The sequence below is a fragment of the Dysidea avara genome, chromosome 11 (genome assembly GCF_963678975.1).
Source record: "Dysidea avara chromosome 11, odDysAvar1.4, whole genome shotgun sequence".
NCBI lineage: Eukaryota > Metazoa > Porifera > Demospongiae > Dictyoceratida > Dysideidae > Dysidea > Dysidea avara.
Genome location: NC_089282.1, coordinates 16,005,951 through 16,026,671, shown reverse-complemented (window position 1 = coordinate 16,026,671; position 20,721 = coordinate 16,005,951). Strand labels below are relative to the sequence as shown.

Below are 20,721 nucleotides of genomic sequence, written 5' to 3'. Positions count from 1 at the left end.
TTTGCATTATTTAAATAATCATTTGCTTCAATTTCCACATTGCTCTGTGACTCTGATTCCTCATCTGATTTAAAGTCATAGAAATCATCTTTATTCTTTTTAGTTGGCTGATCCTGTGATTTTTGCACAACCACAACTTCATCTGTAGCATGTGATCGCATTTCTTGGATGAGCATTTGCTTATACAGATCCTTTTTGCTTTGTGATTCCACCCACTTGAGCTTAAACTTTGGCAAAGTTATGGCTGCTATGATGGCATTATCATTTTGGAAAACCTTCTGGAAATGATCTCTGATGGCATCTTCTACTGCACCAGCAAGCCCAATGGTCATTGATGAAAGATCAGGTCGAAGAGCCACCACTTTCTTGATAATAGCTTCTAAGGTTGGCAAGACAGTACCAAAAAAACAGTTGTCTTCTCCTTGCAAAATGTCTAAACCTCTTGAAAGAGGTTTTAAAACAACACAATACTCCTTCAGAAACTTAAACTCTCGCTCACTGAAACAATGCAACTTCAATTTCGTACAGAGCTCATTTAATTCTACTAAAGAATTCTCTGTTACTCTAACTATTGCATCATAATAAGAGTTCCACCTTGTGGCAGTGGGCACAATCAGCTTTCTCTTAGTTACTTCTTGTACAGTATCTGAAGCTACTGTGGATCTACTTGCCTTATTCCATAAGGCAGAACTCTTAGCAAATGAGTTGCGGTACACAGTCTTCGATGTAGTGGAAGATGAAAGGAATTTGTCAACATCTTTACTGGCAACCAGATTAAGTGTGTGTGCAGCACACCTATAGTGTGGTGGTAAGTCATACTGCACTTGAGTTAAATCATCATCAATGTTAGTTTCTTCTGGGTCCACTGATAGCAGTTCATCAACGTTTTCAAAGGCCACATCATCTCCTTCTTCCTCGACGTCTTCACGTTCTTCAGTAGTACAATTAGCAGAATCTGAGAACACTGTAAAAGCTTTAACAAAGTTGGATCCATTATCTGTGGCTATAGCTTGTATGGATTTGTTCTATTTTGCATGCCAGAACATCATAGGTGTGTCTTCCTGTCATCCTTGTACATGCTATGGCTGCTTTATGCCGTTTTAACATCTGTGGATCTATCCAGTGGACAGTCATCCCTAAATAGCTCCTGTGATGAGCTGTCCACACATCAACAGTAGTGCAAACAACATCAAGTTTTTCCAATATCTGCTTAATCCTACTGAGCATCAAGTCGTAAACTTTGTCAAGATGTAGGGTGAAAGATTTTCTGTCTGGAATTTGGGTGGAGCAAATGTTATTGATTAATTTACGAAAACTTGGTGACTCTACAGTTGACAAAGGCTGCATATCCTCTATTATATACTCAGAGAGCAAACTTCGCATTTTCTGTGCAGGGATGGAGTTTCTGGCTAATACATCTGGCAATGTGCACTGCCTCTTTGGTTCACTATCATCAGTATCACTTCTTTGCCGCCTCTTTTCAGTTTCAGGTTTGTCTACTTCTTTTGCAACCAATTTAACATTCTTATGTATAGCAGTCAAGTGTTTCTTGAAATTAGAAGTTGTGTTTCTAGCAGAAGAAAGTGTCTTGCCACCACCACATAAGATACAACGCACCCTTAAATTCTTTGAATCTTCGCTAACAACGTGAAAATAGTGCTTGTACATCCACCCATGAAATGTAGCAACTCTTGGTCCAGCCTTCGCTACTTCAGTGGAACTAGCACTATCAAAATCTCGTACTAACTGTGTAGAATTATCTTCCACCATCATCCCAGGGTTGCTAGAGTCACTATTAGAGTCACTATCATTCTCCATCGCTGAGTCACGCCTGATTGAGCTGAATCACGCCTGATTGAGCTGAGTCATGAACGAGCTGAGTCAGCAACTGTATGCCACGAGTTGGATCACGAGACAATAAGATGTGCATTAATAAGAATCGGGTTTAAAAGCTGATCGCTCAACAAAATTTGTGTATGTTACTGAATGGTTATACTGTATTGTAACGCGCTACAGTAATGCATTATTAGTGTAACGCAAATACTGATTAACGCATCGATATCATAACGGAGTAACTCACTAACGAAGTAACGTAGTTACTATTGTAACGTAGTTTCTTTCCAGACATTAGTAATCAGTTACTAGTTACTAGTTACAAAGGATGTAACGCGTTATATTACTTCGCTACTTCAAAAGTAATATATTACGTAATGCGTTACAATTGTAACGCGTGAGCTGAGTCATGAACGAGCTGAGTCAGCAACTGTATGCCACGAGTTGGATCACGAGACAATAAGATGTGCATTAATAAGAATCGGGTTTAAAAGCTGATCGCTCAACAAAATTTGTGTATGTTACTGAATGGTTATACTGTATTGTAACGCACTACAGTAATGCATTATTAGTGTAACGCAAATACTGATTAACGCATCGATATCATAACGGAGTAACTCACTAACGAAGTAACGTAGTTACTATTGTAACGTAGTTTCTTTCCAGACATTAGTAATCAGTTACTAGTTACTAGTTACAAAGGATGTAACGCGTTATATTACTTCGCTACTTCAAAAGTAATATATTACGTAAAGCGTTACAATTGTAACGCGTTAGCCCCAACTCTGGTTCCGTGTATGGCTTCTGAGGTTAGCACAGCTGGGGTTCACTGATAGATTCCCATGGTCACCAGTAATTATCTAATTAATCTGTGGCTTGTTTAACACATGGTACGCCCAACGAGAAAATGTCTTTTATGATGAAATAACCTGCCACAAACGAAGAAAGAAGAACGATATACATGAAGGAAGCGAAGTAAGTGTTGTATCTTATTCATCATGGTCTAATGAATATAGTGATCTGTAATTGACCGATTATCTTCCGGTCACACAATTAAGGAACAGTAACTGTGGCCATAGAACAGCTGCGGGCACCTCAGTCTCTACACCTTGATATTAAAATTAGAACTAGTTTGTCATTTTAGACCCGATAGGCACGAAAACTTCAGATGGGCAACCATGGTATTTATGCATTATAAGAGCATTTGTCGTTTTTGATAGCTCCTTCTGGTGAGGAATGACGTGAAGGTAAAGAAGACTGATTAGTGCCGGCACAAAAGTGGAAGAAGAGTATCTGATAACTGAGAAGCCAGAGAACAAAAATAGAAACGCATGTTTGTTTGTACAGTTTTCAATATTGAATTTTTAAAGAATCAAGTCTCTAGGGCGTAAACTGTGGGACTAGTTCTAGTTTGAAGCGAAAATTATAACTCACCTTCTACAATGAGTTAAGACATGGGATTTGGACTAAACTGTGCAGTAGTGATAGCTTATTGCAAATAAAAAGAGTTTAGCAGAATGGTTTAATCCGTTCGTAAGTTATATCTGAAAACATAATATACAGGAAGCCATACAGGGAACTGTACAGAGCACCCTTAAGACCAGTTCTGCTTAGCTGCTGTTGCATGAATTTATTGCTGCTGCTGCTGCACGAAATGTTATTATGGCTGCTGCATGTATGTTATTATTGTTGCATGTATGTTATGGCTCCTGCACAAATTTATTGCCACTGCATGAACCATTATCACTGTTGCATGAATATAATTGCTTCTATGATCTGGAGGGTGCTGCTGTTGTATGATGTACTGAGAGTGCTGCATGATGTACTGCTGTTGCATGATTTACTGAGAGTGCTGCATGATGTACTGCTGCTGCATGAATTTTATGGCTGTTGCATGCCTGCTATTACTGCTGCCACTGCTATTGAACTGCAACTCTGCTGCAAAATTTTTTCTTCTGCTGTTTCTTTGCAAGTGCTGGTGGTCGTCACTGCCACTGCATGCATGCTCCTCACGATAGGCTTGAGAGTTATCACTGCTTCTGCAGACAGGCATGTCCTAACTGTTGCTTGCATGTAATACCAGCCTATTCGGCTGCTACGCTATCCAGTGACCACCTCAGTTGTTTAATCCCAACCTATTACTACTAGCTCATGGATTATCATTACTGTCACTGACTTCCATGATTGACCTACTACAAATGTGTAACCACTTTCCAATCCCTTCCAACCCCGCACCTTCTCCTACTCTATGCAACTAACCATGCAGCTGGTTCGTAATGGCATGCATCTCAATGGCCAACAGTGTCTTTTTTCTTTAGCAACACTATTACATATCTCCTTATAAGCATGGCTACTCTTACACTTGCATGGGTTATTACCATTTCCACATTTGCTAATGTGAAATTTTCCACCAGCTAGTTACATTGCAGTAACTTACATGCATAGTGGCTGCTGCACTTCAGCTGCTATGGTTGTTGCAGAGCTGAACAATTTTCCACACTTTCTTGCATACCTCATTTTCTCCTTCAGTTGCTTGCCCATCCTAGCATATGCAAATTATTTCCTGCACAGGTGTAATACTTGTACATGTAAATGGTTGTGATTAATTTCAGGCTCAGTCAGTATTTACTTTAGTTTGATTGCTCATTTATATGGCGTGTATGTAAATTCTAAAGTCTCCAGTATATACTAACTTTTGCATACCTATAGCTGATGCTTTCTACAGGCTTGCTTTATGCTCATGCATGTTCTTTGGCTGCTGCATTAAGGTGGGAAGTGTGTACCTTCACGCTAAGGTTGCCATATGTAATAATACCTTACTATATCATTTTCTCTGACTCACTGATAGAGCATATAGTTCTCATTGTCTACGGTTCTTTGCAGGCTTACTATGTATCTTTACATTCTTCTTGATGCAAGTAATGCAGGTAGTTTTGCTATAATTGTCCATATGCTCTGGATGTGCTGCACTTTTCCTTGTGCACACATATTGCTGCCTACCTTATTAGTCCCCAGCTTGTTATGGGGGTACATATCTCCAGGCCTCAGTTGTGCTTGCCTTTGTGCCTTTGTCAGTGTTTGCAAGCACAAGGATATTCTTATACTTAAACTTGAAGCACACCTGCATCCAATATTAACTGTTATATCACTATTATCTCCTACCCTCAAGCCTGCAGCAGCAGTGCATCATGCAGCAGCACTCTTTAGCAAATTTTGCAACGGCAGTGGTGCATCATGCAGAGGCACTCTCAGCAAATCATGCAACAGCAGCAGCTGCATATCATGCAGTAACCATCAAGTTCATGCAGCAGCAATAAAACCATCTAGCTGTAATTACATTTATGTAGCAGTAATAATTGTCAAGCAGTAGCATTAATACCAGCAGTGATAATGTTCATGCAGTAGCGGTAGTATTCAAGAGCAGAATTAACAGTGCGACATTAAAGCCTCACAAGTTTTCAGTTTTGCTTTTACCAGCAGTAGATGAGCCTGATAACACCATCCGTGATCCTTAGCTGACACCTAGCTAGTGCATGTATGTACCAGACATAAAATGTGCCTAGTGTGAGTAACCTAAGGAGTAGGGAAAAGAAGCTAAAGAGTAGGAGCAATTACAGTATCACAAATCATTATGACATAACACATTGCTATTAGAACACAAGTAACATTTGTGCAATATCATTATGCAACTTTTATTGTACTAGGCCATTCAATTTTCAACAGCGTGGTATGTCATGTGACCCAAACCTGTTAAACCAGTTTACATATTACATAATACTTCAAACCATTTCAACATTACTAGGTCATAGTGCATCCTTAGATAGTAGCATGTGCTTAGTCACAGCATTTGTATGCAAGTTCTTATATTCCTACATCTGCAGCATGCATGTTAACTTCAATCACTGCACAAATTGATTTCCTTGCTCTTCCATCTAGCACTATAATTCCAAACGTATTCACTGAAATAATCTGAAACTTTGGTGATCCTTTCCTTGGACATTGTAGATAATGCTTATAAATACAAAAAATATGAAATGTGCAAACAGGGTGGGTTTTTGCTGAGATGGTCACATATGTGACCCGCTGAGTGAAAACCGTCTATTTTTACAAAATTCTATTTTACTATAAAAAAGGATTGCAATACACTGGGTAAAAATACACGTGCTACATACAGTTTATATGCATTTTAATTGCTTCCATATGCTCTGACCGAAATCAATAAAATCTATACACCATTGCCTGTTCATGGAGAGTAAATATCATTTTAAAAAATTGGAGTGGTTACTTTATACATTTTTACCAACAGAGTAATATTTTAAAATTCATGTTGTCAGTTATTATGTGATATGGAGTTTGTTTATTGCTTAACCATTTGTGTACACATGTAGTAACAAATCAAGAGCAGTGTCCTCTATTTGAACCAGTTTCAGTGACTGAAGATTGTAATTACTATGGACAAAGAATAAAAATCCAAGATCATAATGTAACAGTAAACATTCCTAAAGGGGCAATTGAAAAGGATTATACAGTGGAAGTTAAAGTTGCTGCCAGTTTGTTTGGATCATATGTATTTCCAAAAGGTTTATCCCGTGCTAGCCCTTATGTGTGGATTGGAGCTAACTATAGTTTTAAGAAGCCGCTTGACATAGAAGTTGAACATCATGCAGCTATTTTAAAAGAAGATTACCGTTCTAATCTCTGTGTCATGGAAATTTGTGACAAGAAAAGTGGTGAAAGCAGTGAAAGCCAATGCTTAGTAGGGAACTCATTCTGTACCTACTGCACAACCTCCAAACACATAACATTCATAGCAAAAAGTGAAAATATCCCAGTTGAAGTAGCTGTTTATCAGTTCTTACCACACAATTATAAAAAAGAAAATAACTTTACCCTTGAAATTGTTTTTTGCTGTAATTTGGAATTCTTCAGAAAGGTACAGTATTATACATACATGTACTATATATGCATATCTACAATCACTGAATCCTTTTATTCTTATTGATTAGATACATGGCTTACATTGGATTAAACTGACATGCATTCTACATTAATTTTTATACAAACTTTAATTTAACATACATACCACAAGTACAAGCAAGAGTTCATATTAGGAAGTAAGAAGTTATTACGTAGTAGAATGGTTAAAATTTTAATGTAGGCTGATGTATGTATAGTATTTTCAGTTAGTCACAACATTCATGTATTTTAGCACCTACATTTGTTTTCCCATTATTGAAATCGAAATGCTAATAAGTGTGTTGTGTCCTTCACCTATTAGGTGAGTGTCCCCTATAGTGGCAGATATTATCATAATTTTTTTAACATTTCCTGACATCCATAGTAAATCTCTAGTGATGTAAATTGTTGTTTTAATAGAAAATTAATTAGAATGCTTGTACCATATACATGGTTGGGCATTATATTGGGAGAATTGGTCAAGCATATTGGTGAACTGCTAATTTGGTCTCTAGCTCACATGAAACCATGATATTATTGTGGCCAACACAGATTAAAATTTACCAATTTGTTAAAATGAAAATCTTTGCCAATCAGACCTTGTATACAATAGCTAGTCTGTTATAGAACCATTAGCAAATAATTTTTCATGCATAAAATCAGGTCGTGAGTCTTATGGCCAAGAGGTAAAAACTCATGCCACAAATAAAGTAGCAACACCACTACTGTGAGTTATTTAGCATTGGTTTTACAATTCTCACCATACTGTATAGCAGGTTATTTTTGACAGTAAATTTTGTTTTTGTGAATTGTCACCATCCAAAACTCTGAGGGGAAAATGTTTCATTTCTTGGGAATCTTTTATGCATTCAAATTGAGCTCTTAATTTCAAGGGAAGATTTTCATAGATAGTTGCCAATCCATGAAAATTGCAAAAAATTTATCCCTTGAAAATTTTAAGTAATCATATTTTATACTTGATTTAATGGATGTACAACTAACTTTCAACTCAATATTGGAGGCAAGCCATTTTTGTATTGACTTATGTTAATTCACTCCCCTAGTGTGAGGCAAACCAGTGCTGAGAAATTTGGACAGTTCTTTTCTGTCACACATACCCAGTACCAGAATTACTTTTACTTCCAGTACTGAGAACTGGAATAACACTGATTACTTATAACAGATTGACTGGTGTCTATTTTGTCTCATTTTGTTTAAGCCAGGATTTATTTCAGTTTAATTATATTAGTACAAGGAAAAATTAGGAATTTAAGTTTGATTAGGGATTATAAAAAAAGGTAGTAAACCAAGTTAGGTCTGCAGATATACTAGTGGACATTTAATCCCTATGATTCAGTCCGTAGCCATGACTGAATTAGGGATTACATATCCACTACAATATCTGTTTGTTTCAATTCTATGATCTCTAATTGAACTTAAAATTCCTTGCACTTATTTACTGGTACCATAAAAATAATTAATTTTGCATCAGGCACAGGGAAGCCATGCTGCACTACCACATATTAACACCTTGTGCTGTCAGCAAAAGGAAATACTGCACAAAGGAGGACAAAGGTAAGTTCATGATGCATGCATTCTACTAGCTGATGTATGTCACAAGGATGAAGCAACTAAAACTGAAAATGTCAAGTCCATAAATAGCCTTAGCTATTATTGAGTTTGAAGGCATTTAATTTAGTAAATTTAATCAGTAGAAAATTCCACTGAATAAAAGAAAGTCAGAGTAACTTACTGAAAGCATTTGAAAACACTTTTGGGTATGATTATCTAATCCGAAACAGCCAAACTGTAAAAAAAAACAGTGCGGCCCTCAGAAAGGCTATGGTGAAAAAGATGTGAAATCCAAGGTGGTGGCCAAGAAATGGCTGTGATGGTAGGTTAACGGTAAAAATTTTAATAATGACAATTCAGGTGAATTTGGTGCTGCTTGGTCTTGGCACAAAATTCACCTGAATTGTCGTTATTAAAATTTTCACCATTAACTTACCATCACAGTCATTTCTTGGCCGCCACCTTGGATTCCACATCTTTTTTCACCATAGCCTTTCTGAGGGCCGCACTCTTTTTTTACAGCTTGGCTGTTTTGGATTAGATTTCACTACTTTTTGTATTTGCATACCCCGAAGCCAGCCTATGGCTGGCTTTGGGGCTTTTGTAGCCTATCTGTTTTTCTTTACCACAGGAAGAAGAAAACGATAAAGCAGATTATAAATACTTATAGAACTTTGTGTGGGCGAAATCAAAGGAAAACTGCACTTTAAATTTCATAAAGTACACTCTCAGCCGACCAACAGAGCTTCATCAACTACAAAGTGTGCTTTATTCATTCAATAAAGCACTCTTTGCGGTGCAATAAAGCACTCTTTGTGGGCAATAAACCACAGTTGCCCACATGCCTTAGTGTAGGCTAATAGTCTACTAGGCTAGTGCCAGTATGACTAATCACACAGGCCAGGGAAGGCTGATAGCCTCGCCGTGCTGACTAATCAATCATCCCAGCCAATATGAGTTCTACCACTGGATTGCTTTTATAGACATACCTAAATGCGTCGATGATGGGTGGAGAAGTTAATGTTGCTGTTATGTTTGTTAATGTACACGGACAAGTCCTGGAGATGCCACGGAAATATTTCACTATGTGAGAATCGATTGTGAGTTGCGAACAAAACCTGCCAAAATATGCAATGAACATCTACCATGCCAAACTATGGTGAAATACATGTGAGTTACTTTGTTAAACTAGTTTGTGTGCATTCAGGTTGCTAATAGTTCGTGCAATGTGTGTTAATTACGAGTCCTAGTGTATAGTGAAGCTACACGACTAGAAAGTTCCATAAATCACTTAAAGCATAGCCTTGCTTGTGCTATATGAAAAATAAAGCACTTGGCGCTTGGCCTTGATGCTAATAAAGCACTTAGCTTCGCCTTGTGCTTTATTAGCATCTAGGCCGCGCTTCGTGCTTTATTTTTCATATAGCACTCACGGCTATGCTTTAACATATACTTAAACTAATTCTGATTTTATCAGTAAATATACAAATTATATATATATATATGTGACCGGATCTGTGAAAATCCAACATAATGGCGCAAGCCTAAATTTTCAGTATAATGCACCTATCAATGTCATCCCCCACCTCCCCCCTCCCAGGCGTAGTGGGGGAAATGGTGGGGATTTGACTTTTTGAAAAATCAAATTCTCCACCCACTGGGGAACAACTAGTGGTCAAATCTCCATGTAGTATCGCTGGAATAAACTTTAGGAAACAGATCAATTCTTATAGCTCGCAAGCTAAAGCAAACGCCTAAAATTTTGAACGGTCAAAAAAATTTCTGGTCAAATCGGCGAAAATCCCTCACTAATCCCTTAGTAAGCCCGGGAGGGGGTAGTGGGGCTTAACATTGATAGGTGCATAAGCCATTGATTTGCAATGGGTAATATATTTGCGTAATCGAAAATTTTTTTGCAAAATTTGTAAACGCTTTGTTCTTTGTGAAGGAAGGATCCTATGATAAAAACCCGGATATCATCTTATTCGCCTACTCAAGAGGAGTTCAAAAAGCTTTGTTTTGTTGTAGTAGACTAAAGGATATGTAAGTTACTAGTGGGCGTTTGTTTACATCATGTCGAAACGATCGTACGCGATTGATATTTCTTCACTGATTCCGTCTCTGAATGCAGTGACGAATGGTAATAGAAGAAAAAATTACCCAGTAATGGACTTCCCTATTCATGGCGAACACAATGGTGTAAGTTGCAACTCTGTACTGCATTGTATTTGTAAGTTACAGCCGTTTTTGTAAGCGCATGTAATTTATTTTCCCAATAGAGCATTTTCAACACGTAATCTACATTACGTAACTTCAAATATCGCCTACGCATCCGCCATACTGGTGAACCAAGCACTGGTGAACCGTATAATAGTTCGCTCAGTATTGCGTGTTTACAGTGTTCTTCTGGCAATGGAGAGAAGTCATGGTTGCTGTGGAAGAGAATTGCATCTTTGGCAGTGCTTTAGAAGGCTTGGAGGGTGATTAATAAGCACGAAAGGTTCCGGGACTGAACTGAAAGAAGCCGTTCTTTATAAAGAATCTCGAGGGAATTTCTCCGTGTTAAACACCCGTTTCTTGGTATCCCTGACAAGAGTGATCATTCCAGTGTGTAGTGGCTCAATGTCAAAGGACTGGGATGGTTCTTGAAGGCTGTTCGACATTTCCGCGTAAGGGAGGGCACTAGCTAGTTGTCATATTGTAGTTGTTCAGCGAAACAACTCGCAACAACCTTGTTGGCCTTCTCTGCTCCATCTCTAGTTTGTAAATGTTTTGTTCATGGTACGGAGACCAGACTGTATACAGGCATATTCAAGAATGGGAAGAACACATGTATTAAAACAACAGAATTTAGCTAACTGCTTAAACCAGACATTTTGCTATGTTCAGTTACATTGTAAAAGGCCACTTACTAAATTTTCCTTTGCAGTATACCTGTATGCTGTGCCCATTTTAGGTTGCTGTCCAGCAATAACAACACCCTGGTACAGCACTGAGTATGGCTTAATAGGTGTTGGATAGGCTTGGGTTGTCAGAACTAACATGAAAGTGAGACAACTGTAAATGTACCATGAAACCACCTAACTTCAAAGCCAAATTCCAGGGTACATATCTTATAAACCATGGCTGGCTATGGTACATTTAAAATAAACCATGGCTGGCCATGATACATTTAAATGTACCATGGCCTTGATATATCTGATGAGGTAACGTTGTTTGTTTTTATAAGAATCCTGGCAGTATTCGATTGTGGAAGTTTATTATTACTCACGTGATGAAAACCATGAACCCGATTTTGCATTCTACAGCACTTATACGAAGGCGATTCGACACCCTTACCACCCTATGAATTAACAAACGGAAGTTTAAGGTGAGAACTAGTGTTATGGTTAATTTACAATCGCGTGTCCGCGTGTTTGATTACGTACCACGCCCACTTTTCGTATATCATGAGGTAACCACTCTACAGCAAAGCTTACCCCTCTAGATGTTTAGAAAACATTGTAAACAGTGGTTAAATGATGTAGCAACTTTGAAACACTTGTTAAATCACAAAATTGAGTGTTTCCGTGATATTCATAGGATTTTCCCGTTTATGGTAACAAACGTAACTGCAACGTTACTTGCTGCTGACCCATAATCGAATTTTACAAGACTCTCTATATAATAAATCCAGCGGGTTGCCTCGTATTGGCTTGGGTGATTGGTCGCCCACCACAGTAGGCTATTAGCCTACATGGTACATATCGGTTGTATCACGTTCCCTCGTGATTTGCCTGATATGTACACCCACGCTCTTGGGCCTAACGGCCCTCGAGCTTGGGTGTACATATCAGGCAAATCACTCGGGCACATGATACAACTATTACATGTAACACTTTCACACCTCAGATCAAAGGAATTTTTTATGCTACAAATGTGATGTGGCACACTTAGCAGTGCAATATCTAGATGTCGCACTGCAAAGTGTGCTGACAACTCATTACTGCATTCCACAAACTGTACAGCTTTAATGCTTCTTACTATTGAATACTGTAGTAAAATGTATATGAAACCTATATGAGCAACATCCACTTTACATTGTGGGCTTCAGTGATCTCCTGTGGCCTACAATTGAGCCCTCCTGTGGCTCTCAATTGAGACCAACCGAATCCCACAATCAAAACTGTCTCATGGTGATAAGGTTTCTTATACATTTTGAAAACCTTACATAGTAAGTACTAGTGTTATAGTAAGAGCTAATGTGAAGCTTTGATATAGTAACCATAATAATATATTCAACCACCATAGAGGATCCTGGACAAATGCCAGACCACATTAAAGGCACCCTCAACCACATCAAAGGAATTTAACTTAAAAGTGAATTTAGCAGCTTAAAACTACTGTAAAAGTAACTTGAAAGGGTTAGAACTACTTTAAAAAGCACCTTCAAAAGCTTAAAAAGCTACTTTGAAGTGTAACATATTAGTTGCAACACTGTAAGACGTGCATTACCTGATATGTATGCACGATGCCCGAGCTGACATGTACGCACCCGCACTCGGGCATCGTGCGCAATGCACTCCCCACAGCGTTACAACCATTACCCATGACTGCTGAAATATGTCCAGCAAATGCAAATCTCAATAAGCCGGATTTTACTGAGTGCCACATGTATTCTGTTCTTGATAGCTATGCCGCGGTGGCATGACTAGACACTTGGTCTTATTAGACACCTTACAGATAATATAGTACAGAAAATTGCATTGTCTTTGCAACTACCAACATGCACGGTTTGAGCATGCGCATGTTTTGAATAATAAAATGCGTGCAATACAGGGTTTTGGTATTTGCTAACTAGTGATGATCCTACCATTCCTGGTATACTTACCGTAAAAGTGTGTATAATTCCGGTTATACAATGATTTAACTGACGCTGAATTGAACGGCTTCGATACCTGCGGACTGTTATACCCGGTATTGCGCGCGTTTTATTATTCAAAACACGCGCATGCTCAAACCGCGCATGGCCGGTTGTTGCAAAGACAATGCAATTTTCTGTAGTTGTTTCTCCATGGCGAGTGCTGCACACAAACAGAGTTGCATGAAGATCCTCTACACACCTGCATGTAAACTCAAGTGTCATGATCAACTACATCCAAAATTTGAGTAGTGGACTAGAGAGTACAGTGGAACCTCTCTTAACAAACTCCCCGAATTAAAGACACAATAGAAAAAACCTCCATAATAAGGACAAAAATTTTGGTCCCAACAGGTCTGGTCAATACATTTTTACCTCCAAGAGGAAAACCTCTATATTACAGCAAAAATTGGCCAAACATTCTTGTTCCCTAAATGTCCATAATAGAGAGGTTCCACTGTAGATGTCCAGAAAATGTTTATACCACAGATGGATCAGTTCACACATTTGTGTCGTTTGTATAAGATTTGTTGTTTTGTTATACAAAAACAGCCATATTCTTGGACTCCATGCATGCACTGTTTACCAGAAAACCAGTAGCTATCTGCAATTTAATGACGTAAACAGTACACACATCAGGGAAATCAATCACTTCTGATTAAATGTTGTCATGTCTGTCCATGTGTCCCACAGCAGTAGTTTAACTTCTCACATCTACGTACATTGGATAAGCCACAGTTATGACAGTCATGTGAGAAAGGTTTATTGTAGTAACCACCACTGAGACTCACCACTTTACAGTTGTGAAGTGGATCACCCAAAATTATAATTTTCATGAAGTTCTTGCATTTAGCATAATGATTATTGTACATGTTTGGTTTTGTAAGTTTTTGGCTTTGTATACGTCTGAGGGGCAGAGACAATTAGTATAGTGATCCATCTATTATCCGAACCCAGAGTGTGTTCAGATAATTGAACTGAAATTGAAGTTCATTCATTTCTGTACAGAACTGTTCAATTAGTCTAATAGAATGCTCCCTTATTCCAACAAAACAATCATTTCTACAGTTCATGTATGGCTGTAGGACCACTAATAAGTCATCAAACATAAAGGCACTTTAACATTCATTCTCATCACCTCAGCAGTAATACTTAAAAGTATAGCATTGATTGCAAGGTCTGTGAAAGACACATCTCAGAGTCTTCCTTTCAGCCGAATCCCATTTGGAATATGTGCACTGAGTATTTCTAGGTGACAGCTGGCTACAAATACAATGGAGCAAAGAATCATAGAACATCATAGCTAAGCATTTTCTATCATGGAACAATTAGTATAACATTTACAAAGACATAAAGAGCTTATGCCTCACTAAAAATCAGGCTGAGCCTGACCATGCACACTCAGTAGCTCGAACTCAGCTACAGTGGATCTGCTGAGTTAAATCCCGGGCGTTACTCCAGCCAGTAGCCAATACCTTTAGTAACAACAGCAAACAGAGTAACGAAACTTGTCCGGAATAGCCTTTAAGAGAAATTCCAACTTGTTGAACGGCTCTATTTTTAGTCCACCCTTCGTGCAGTTACTAATCAACCTTGTGAAGAATTACCAGAGGTGTACTTCTCTTCCACTTCTAGTATGAGTTCTCTTCACCGCCAGAAGAATTCTGTAAACACGATACACTGAGCGAACTATTACACGGTTCACCAGTACAGTGGTTCACCAATATGGTGGACGCGTAGGCGAAACTTTAAATTACGTAATGAAGATCACGTGTTGAAAATGCTCTATACTTGCTGTACAAATCGATCTTTCTGTTGTTGCTACTTTGTAGGGCTGTAACTCTAAAAGTTGTTGCCATATGAGGGTGAAACTTGGCCAGAGCATACACTTGGCTAAGTAGATTATAAATATTCAGTAATAAAGAATTTAAAAAAATGCTCCATTATGTCGGGTTTTCGCAGATCCGGTCACATATATAATACATGCATGTAAATTATTCCCTATAGATAACTTGTTTAATTTGCAGCTGATCTCTCTACTGGGTGACTTGAAATGTAGCTGAACTCTCTACAGGGTGAATTGCTTGTAGATCAACTCTCTACAGGATTCTCTCTACAAGGTGACTTGTTTCTAGCTAGAAGTTTGAGGGGGGCCCAAAGTAGGAACATTAGATATTTGCTTCATTTAATTTGTAGATGCTTGGGTAATGAAAGAGCTAAGAGTGATGAGAGGCTTCTCCAATCCTCCAGATTCTTTTTGACAGAGGCCATAGGTAGATCATGATCGGTATAGTGATCTACACCCCCCAACCATTGAGGTACATGCATTGGCACATTGGCTTGTGCAATCAACTACCCTCTCCCCCTCAAGTGTTGAAGTACACGAGTTGGCACATTGGCTTATGCAATCATATAGTGATAATGAACCAAATATTAACATGCTACAGTATATTGAAGAATAATTAAACATGGGCTAGATTTCTTACTTGTGCAGGACTCTGTTACATGTACACATTCTTACTGCATTTTGTGGGTATTCCTATCTGGAGAGTTTGCCAATTCTTGTCAGCATGTCCTCATACATTACCAGTATGGCGTCCTCCTTTGAGGAAGGATCAAATTTCTCGTTTACAGCGATTGCTAAATCGTGCTGTCTAATCTTTAAATAAATTTGATCATGTATCTGTACATCATAGAGAGCTGCACTGTCTATCATACAATTACAATCTGTTGTTACTATGTTTTGCTACTACAAACAAAAAGAGACTTTACAATTAGATCGTTCAATTATCTTTGGTCATCAGCACTCATACAACATGCGCTGTGATGATTATTTTGCAAATACTTGTAATTCTAAGCTCTCCAGAACTAGGAAATATTTTCACTGTAGTGCCTCTGCTTATTGGAATTCAATCCATTCAATAGCATCATTTCCTAGTACATTGACTTGTCCCTTCTTTGTTAATTACGCTGAATTTATACACTTAGCTAAGCTATTATGAGTGTTAGCTAAATTTGTAGCTATGTGTCCTGTGTTATGTAGTTATATGTATTTTTTGTTTGTTTGTTTTTGTATAATTTGTGTTTTGCTCTGTGTGTTGTATATGTACTTAGTTGTTCTGGTAAGGAAGAACAGCTTATGCTGATTACCTAGAGGATAAACAATAAATCAAATCAAGACAATAAATCAGATGTAGGATAGATGGGCATCACTCTTCTATATACGCAGCATCTTGATGTAGGAGTCAGGGATGTTGGCTTGCCTAGCAGAGGTGGTGGCTCCTATTTGAAAGCTATGGGTGTTGCTGCTTATCCAAATTCAACTGCAGCAGGATGTTATTGAGCTCTGTGCTAAAGCAATGACAAGTGAGACTTTTTCCATCCTTAAAAATAAATGAAGGGCCCGGACAGTTGCCTCTTAGTACTAGGTATGGTAGAATGCCTCTAACTGGACAAATGTTGTTGCTAGTTGCCCCAAGGTATACGTTGGCCCCCATGCAGAAGGGGTCAGTCTTAGATTGCTTAATGTTCATTTTTAGTTGGCTTGGATTATCTTTGCTGTTGATGGAGATACTGTTAAAGGAGAGATGGCATGATTTAAATTTAATTGACTGTCTCCTGGTACTGTAAATTCATTGACTCACAGGAAGCCAAAGAAGGTGAGACAGCAGGCTGCCCATATCATGATGTGTAAGTAGGAGTTAGGTTGACTGGATAGCATACTCTTTATGTTCTTCATAATATTAAGCGTATTTGGAAAGCAGGTTTTTGCTGGTTGTGTGATGGTCTGAGTGTTTTTTATTCTTTTTAGGATAGGCTGGAGGTGAGGGGTAAGTTGTTAATGAAATTGTGAGTGTAGCCCTGCTGACATGAGAGTGTTGCAGATTGCTGCCATATAAACCTTAATGGTGGCATGCAGTATTCTCAAAGAAGGTAGCAAAAAGGCTTACGGTGGCTCCTGAAGTTGGCGTGCAAGTAGCTTGTATTGAGTGACAAAAGGATTGGAATCTCATCTGTCTGGCGAAATAGGTGGATCGTGAGTTAATTGCCAGGCTGCTGGCGTAGTAGTAGTACAAGGCTTGATGATGTAATAGAGGAAGATCAATTTTGTTAGTCATCATGGTACGCTGTGCTTGAATAACTGTAGTCATTTAACCTGCAGAATAGGACAGAAGTATTTAAGTAATTATATTTCAGAAGGCTCAGTCTCACATATCAATGGTGTTAGGCCTGGTTTCCTAGAATTACAGCTAGTTAGTCATTAAAATATTAGGATACAAAGCACGTGCGCTGCTGCGCATGCGTGAGGCATCCATATAAAAACTGCCACGTTCTCACACCATTGGCCATTTTTCTAGCTCGCTAGTGTTAGCCGTTTGTGAATCTACTCTATGGATTTATCTTTAATTGTGATGTCAGGAGACAACTCAGAACTGTTTGCTGCCATGCAGCAAACACTTGAACAGATGAATGATCGCCTGATGACCGTATGCGCGTATGTGGAGAGCTTGAAGTGCAATCAGTCCCCAGGAGGGCAGGGAGCACAGCTCCCTGATGGTAGTCAGCCTGGCACGTTACCAAGTAACGCGACGCCAAGCGCCATTTCAACGCCAGACATTGTATTCGGCGGTGACGGTGACAACAATGTTGCCACACGCCTGACCTAGGAAGAACAAATGGAGCTCGAAGACGTCCCAGCAGACGTCTACAAAGTTGACAAGTCAGGGAAGCGCCCAAAGGGCGAGAAACTTCGCTTGACTAAGGTGGAGGAAACCACAGAGGAGTTTCTAAGGGAGGCGTTTAAACCCATGTCCAATGAGGACTGGAAGGACCTCAGAGGCAAGTTCATTGTTCCAGACACGCCCGTCACCACTCCACCTCGTCTGGATAAACTGATGGCTACGGAATGCTCAAAGAGCGTTAAATCTGCAGACCAATCCCACTCCCGCATCCAGGCACTATTCCTGGATGCAGCTGGCCCTCTCATGGGTCTGCTAGACAACATCAACAAGGATAGTCCTATTGTTGTGGAGGATGTGGAGGCTGCAGTAAAAGCTGCTCTTACCTTCATGGGTAATGCGTCTTCCCAATGTAATGTGGAGAGGAGGACACTCATTTTGGAGGAGTATAACAAGGACCTCGTGGCATTTGGCCAAGACTCTGACCTATTCTCCTCAGCCACCACAACACTTTTTGGACGTTCCTTTCTGGAGAAAGCAGTGGAGCGCCTGACACAGCTCAAGACCCTCCGCCAGGCTCGAGGTGCTGGATTCAAGACAAGCCAGGGTTTTTCCAAGGCCCCCTCGCATTACACTAAGCGAGGGGGCAGAACCAAGACAATCTTGAGACAGCAAAACAGCCTACCATACTCCAGAGGAGGGACCAGCTCAAGAGGAAGGGGTTCTGCAACTTATAGTCAGTGGGCCAAGCCCAACAAATGACTAGAACCCAATGCACACATACCTTTGATGTGAAGTTCAAAAGAATGTGTAAATCATATAATTGTGAACCTTACAGAACAGGGTTTCGTGAAGCCACAGGTAGCACAGCTGTCACTCAATGTGGCTGGCAGGCTGAGCCACTTCGTAAAGAATTGGCAAGCACTGACAACAGACAAATGGGTAATCAAAACCATACAGGGTTTTCGAATTCCATTCCTCAACCCACCAGTACAGGTACATCAGCCAAACCCTCCTACATCCTCAGAAGAGCAAAGTCTATTGATACAGGAGGAAGTAAGTACCCTTCAAGAGAAGGGAGCTGTAATCAGCATACCCAACCCTCAGCCTGAGGGGAGTTTTTACTCAACTCTCTTCCTAATACCCAAGAAAGGGGGTCAGATGAGACCAGTGATAAACCTCAAGAGGTTGAACGAATGGGTAAAGCCCCAGCACTTCAAGATGGAGGGTATAGGGACACTCAAAGAGTTACTGAGGGTAAACGATTGGATGGTGAAGGTGGACCTCAAGGATGCCTACTTCACAGTCCCAATCCATGTGGATCACCAACCCATGCTTCGGTTTCAGGTGGGGTTGGAACATTATCAGTTCACATGCCTGCTATTTGGCCTGTCCTGTGCACCTTGGGTATTCACCAAAGTAATGAAACCAGTGGCCATCTTCCTTCGGAGCATGGGAGTCCGCATGGTCGTTTACATAGACGACATACTCCTGATGGCAGAGTCTGCGGAGCAGGTGACACTTCATCTCGAAGCACTGCTTTACCTGTTGACAGGGCTGGGGTTCATTATCAATGCGCCCAAGTTAGTGACCTCCCCCACTCAACAGATAGAGTTCCTGGGTCTCTGGGTGAACTCTACCACACTACATTTGAGCCTGCCAGGGGAGAAGCTCCACCACATCAGGTTGGAAGTGAGCCAGACCCTGCAGAAAGATCAGGTGACAGCACGTCACCTGGCTCAAGTAATAGGGAAACTACATACAGCATCCCAAGCAGTTCTCCCAGTTTCCTTGTTTTATCGTTCCGTTCAAGGGGATCTACAGAAGGTATTGAGCAGCAACAATCAAGACTACACTGCATCCATCAACCTGTCCCTTCCAGCCAGGGAAGAACTACTGTGGTGGCAGGAGAGACTTGCTCAATGGAATGGCAAGGCCCTGGTCTGCCAGAAGGAAACAGTGGTGATAAGGTCAGATGCATCACTGCAGGGATGGGGAGCAGTGTGCAATGGCACCAGGATTGGGGACCCTGGAGCCAGGTAGAGCAGGAAATGCATATAAACTGCTTGGAGCTGTTGGCAGCAACCTTGGCAGTGCAGTCCTCCTTGAAGGACCACACAGCAGTGTCAGTATTGCTACAACCCGACAACCAGACAGCTGTAGCATACATCAACAACTTGGGGGGACAGTTTCCCCGCTATTGACACAACTTGCGAAGGAGCTCTGGATGTGGGCTCTATCCAAGAACATTATCCTTGCGGAGGAATACATCCCAGGGATTACCAACTGCGTGGCAGATGCCGAGTCCAGGACTCGGACAGACCGAATGGACTGGAGCCTACACCCCGAGTTATTTAGGAAGATCAATCTTCGGTGGGGTCCATTGGAGGTGGACCTATTTGCATCCTCTCTGTCCAATCAGCTACCATGATTCTTCAGTTGGAGACCGGACCCACTAGCGAAAGCCATAGATGCTTTCAGCCAACAGTGGGGTCCACTGAAGGGATATGCGAATCCTCTGTGGTGCCTAGTGGGCAAAGTCCTTTCACAGGTGAGGAGCCAGCAAGCTCAAGTAATTCTGGTGGCTCCAGTGTGGAAGGGGCAATCGTGGTATCCAGTCCTACTGGGAATGCTGTTCGACTACCCGAGACAACTTCCACGTAATCGGGACACGTTTCAGATACTACCTCACAGTGCCCAGATGGAGTTCCTGTCACAGCTAGCCATGTGGCCTATCTCCGGCAGAAGTTTGGAGATGCAAACCTTCTAACAAAGCTAAGG

General features: G+C 40.2%; 1 protein-coding gene across 3 annotated transcripts in view; it reads left to right on the top strand.

The window, feature by feature from the left end:
• The window catches only part of LOC136239413 (uncharacterized), a 249,491-nt gene that overhangs the window by 103,805 nt on the left and 124,965 nt on the right, over positions 1-20,721 (top strand). For all 3 annotated transcript variants that reach the window (XR_010693453.1, XM_066030144.1, XM_066030142.1), the window contains exon 19: positions 6,222-6,766. Coding sequence is in view for 2 of the 3 variants with exons in the window: in XM_066030144.1 (XP_065886216.1) it covers positions 6,222-6,766 (545 nt within the window). In the remaining variant the exon portion in view is untranslated. The remainder of the gene's footprint in view (positions 1-6,221; positions 6,767-20,721) is intronic.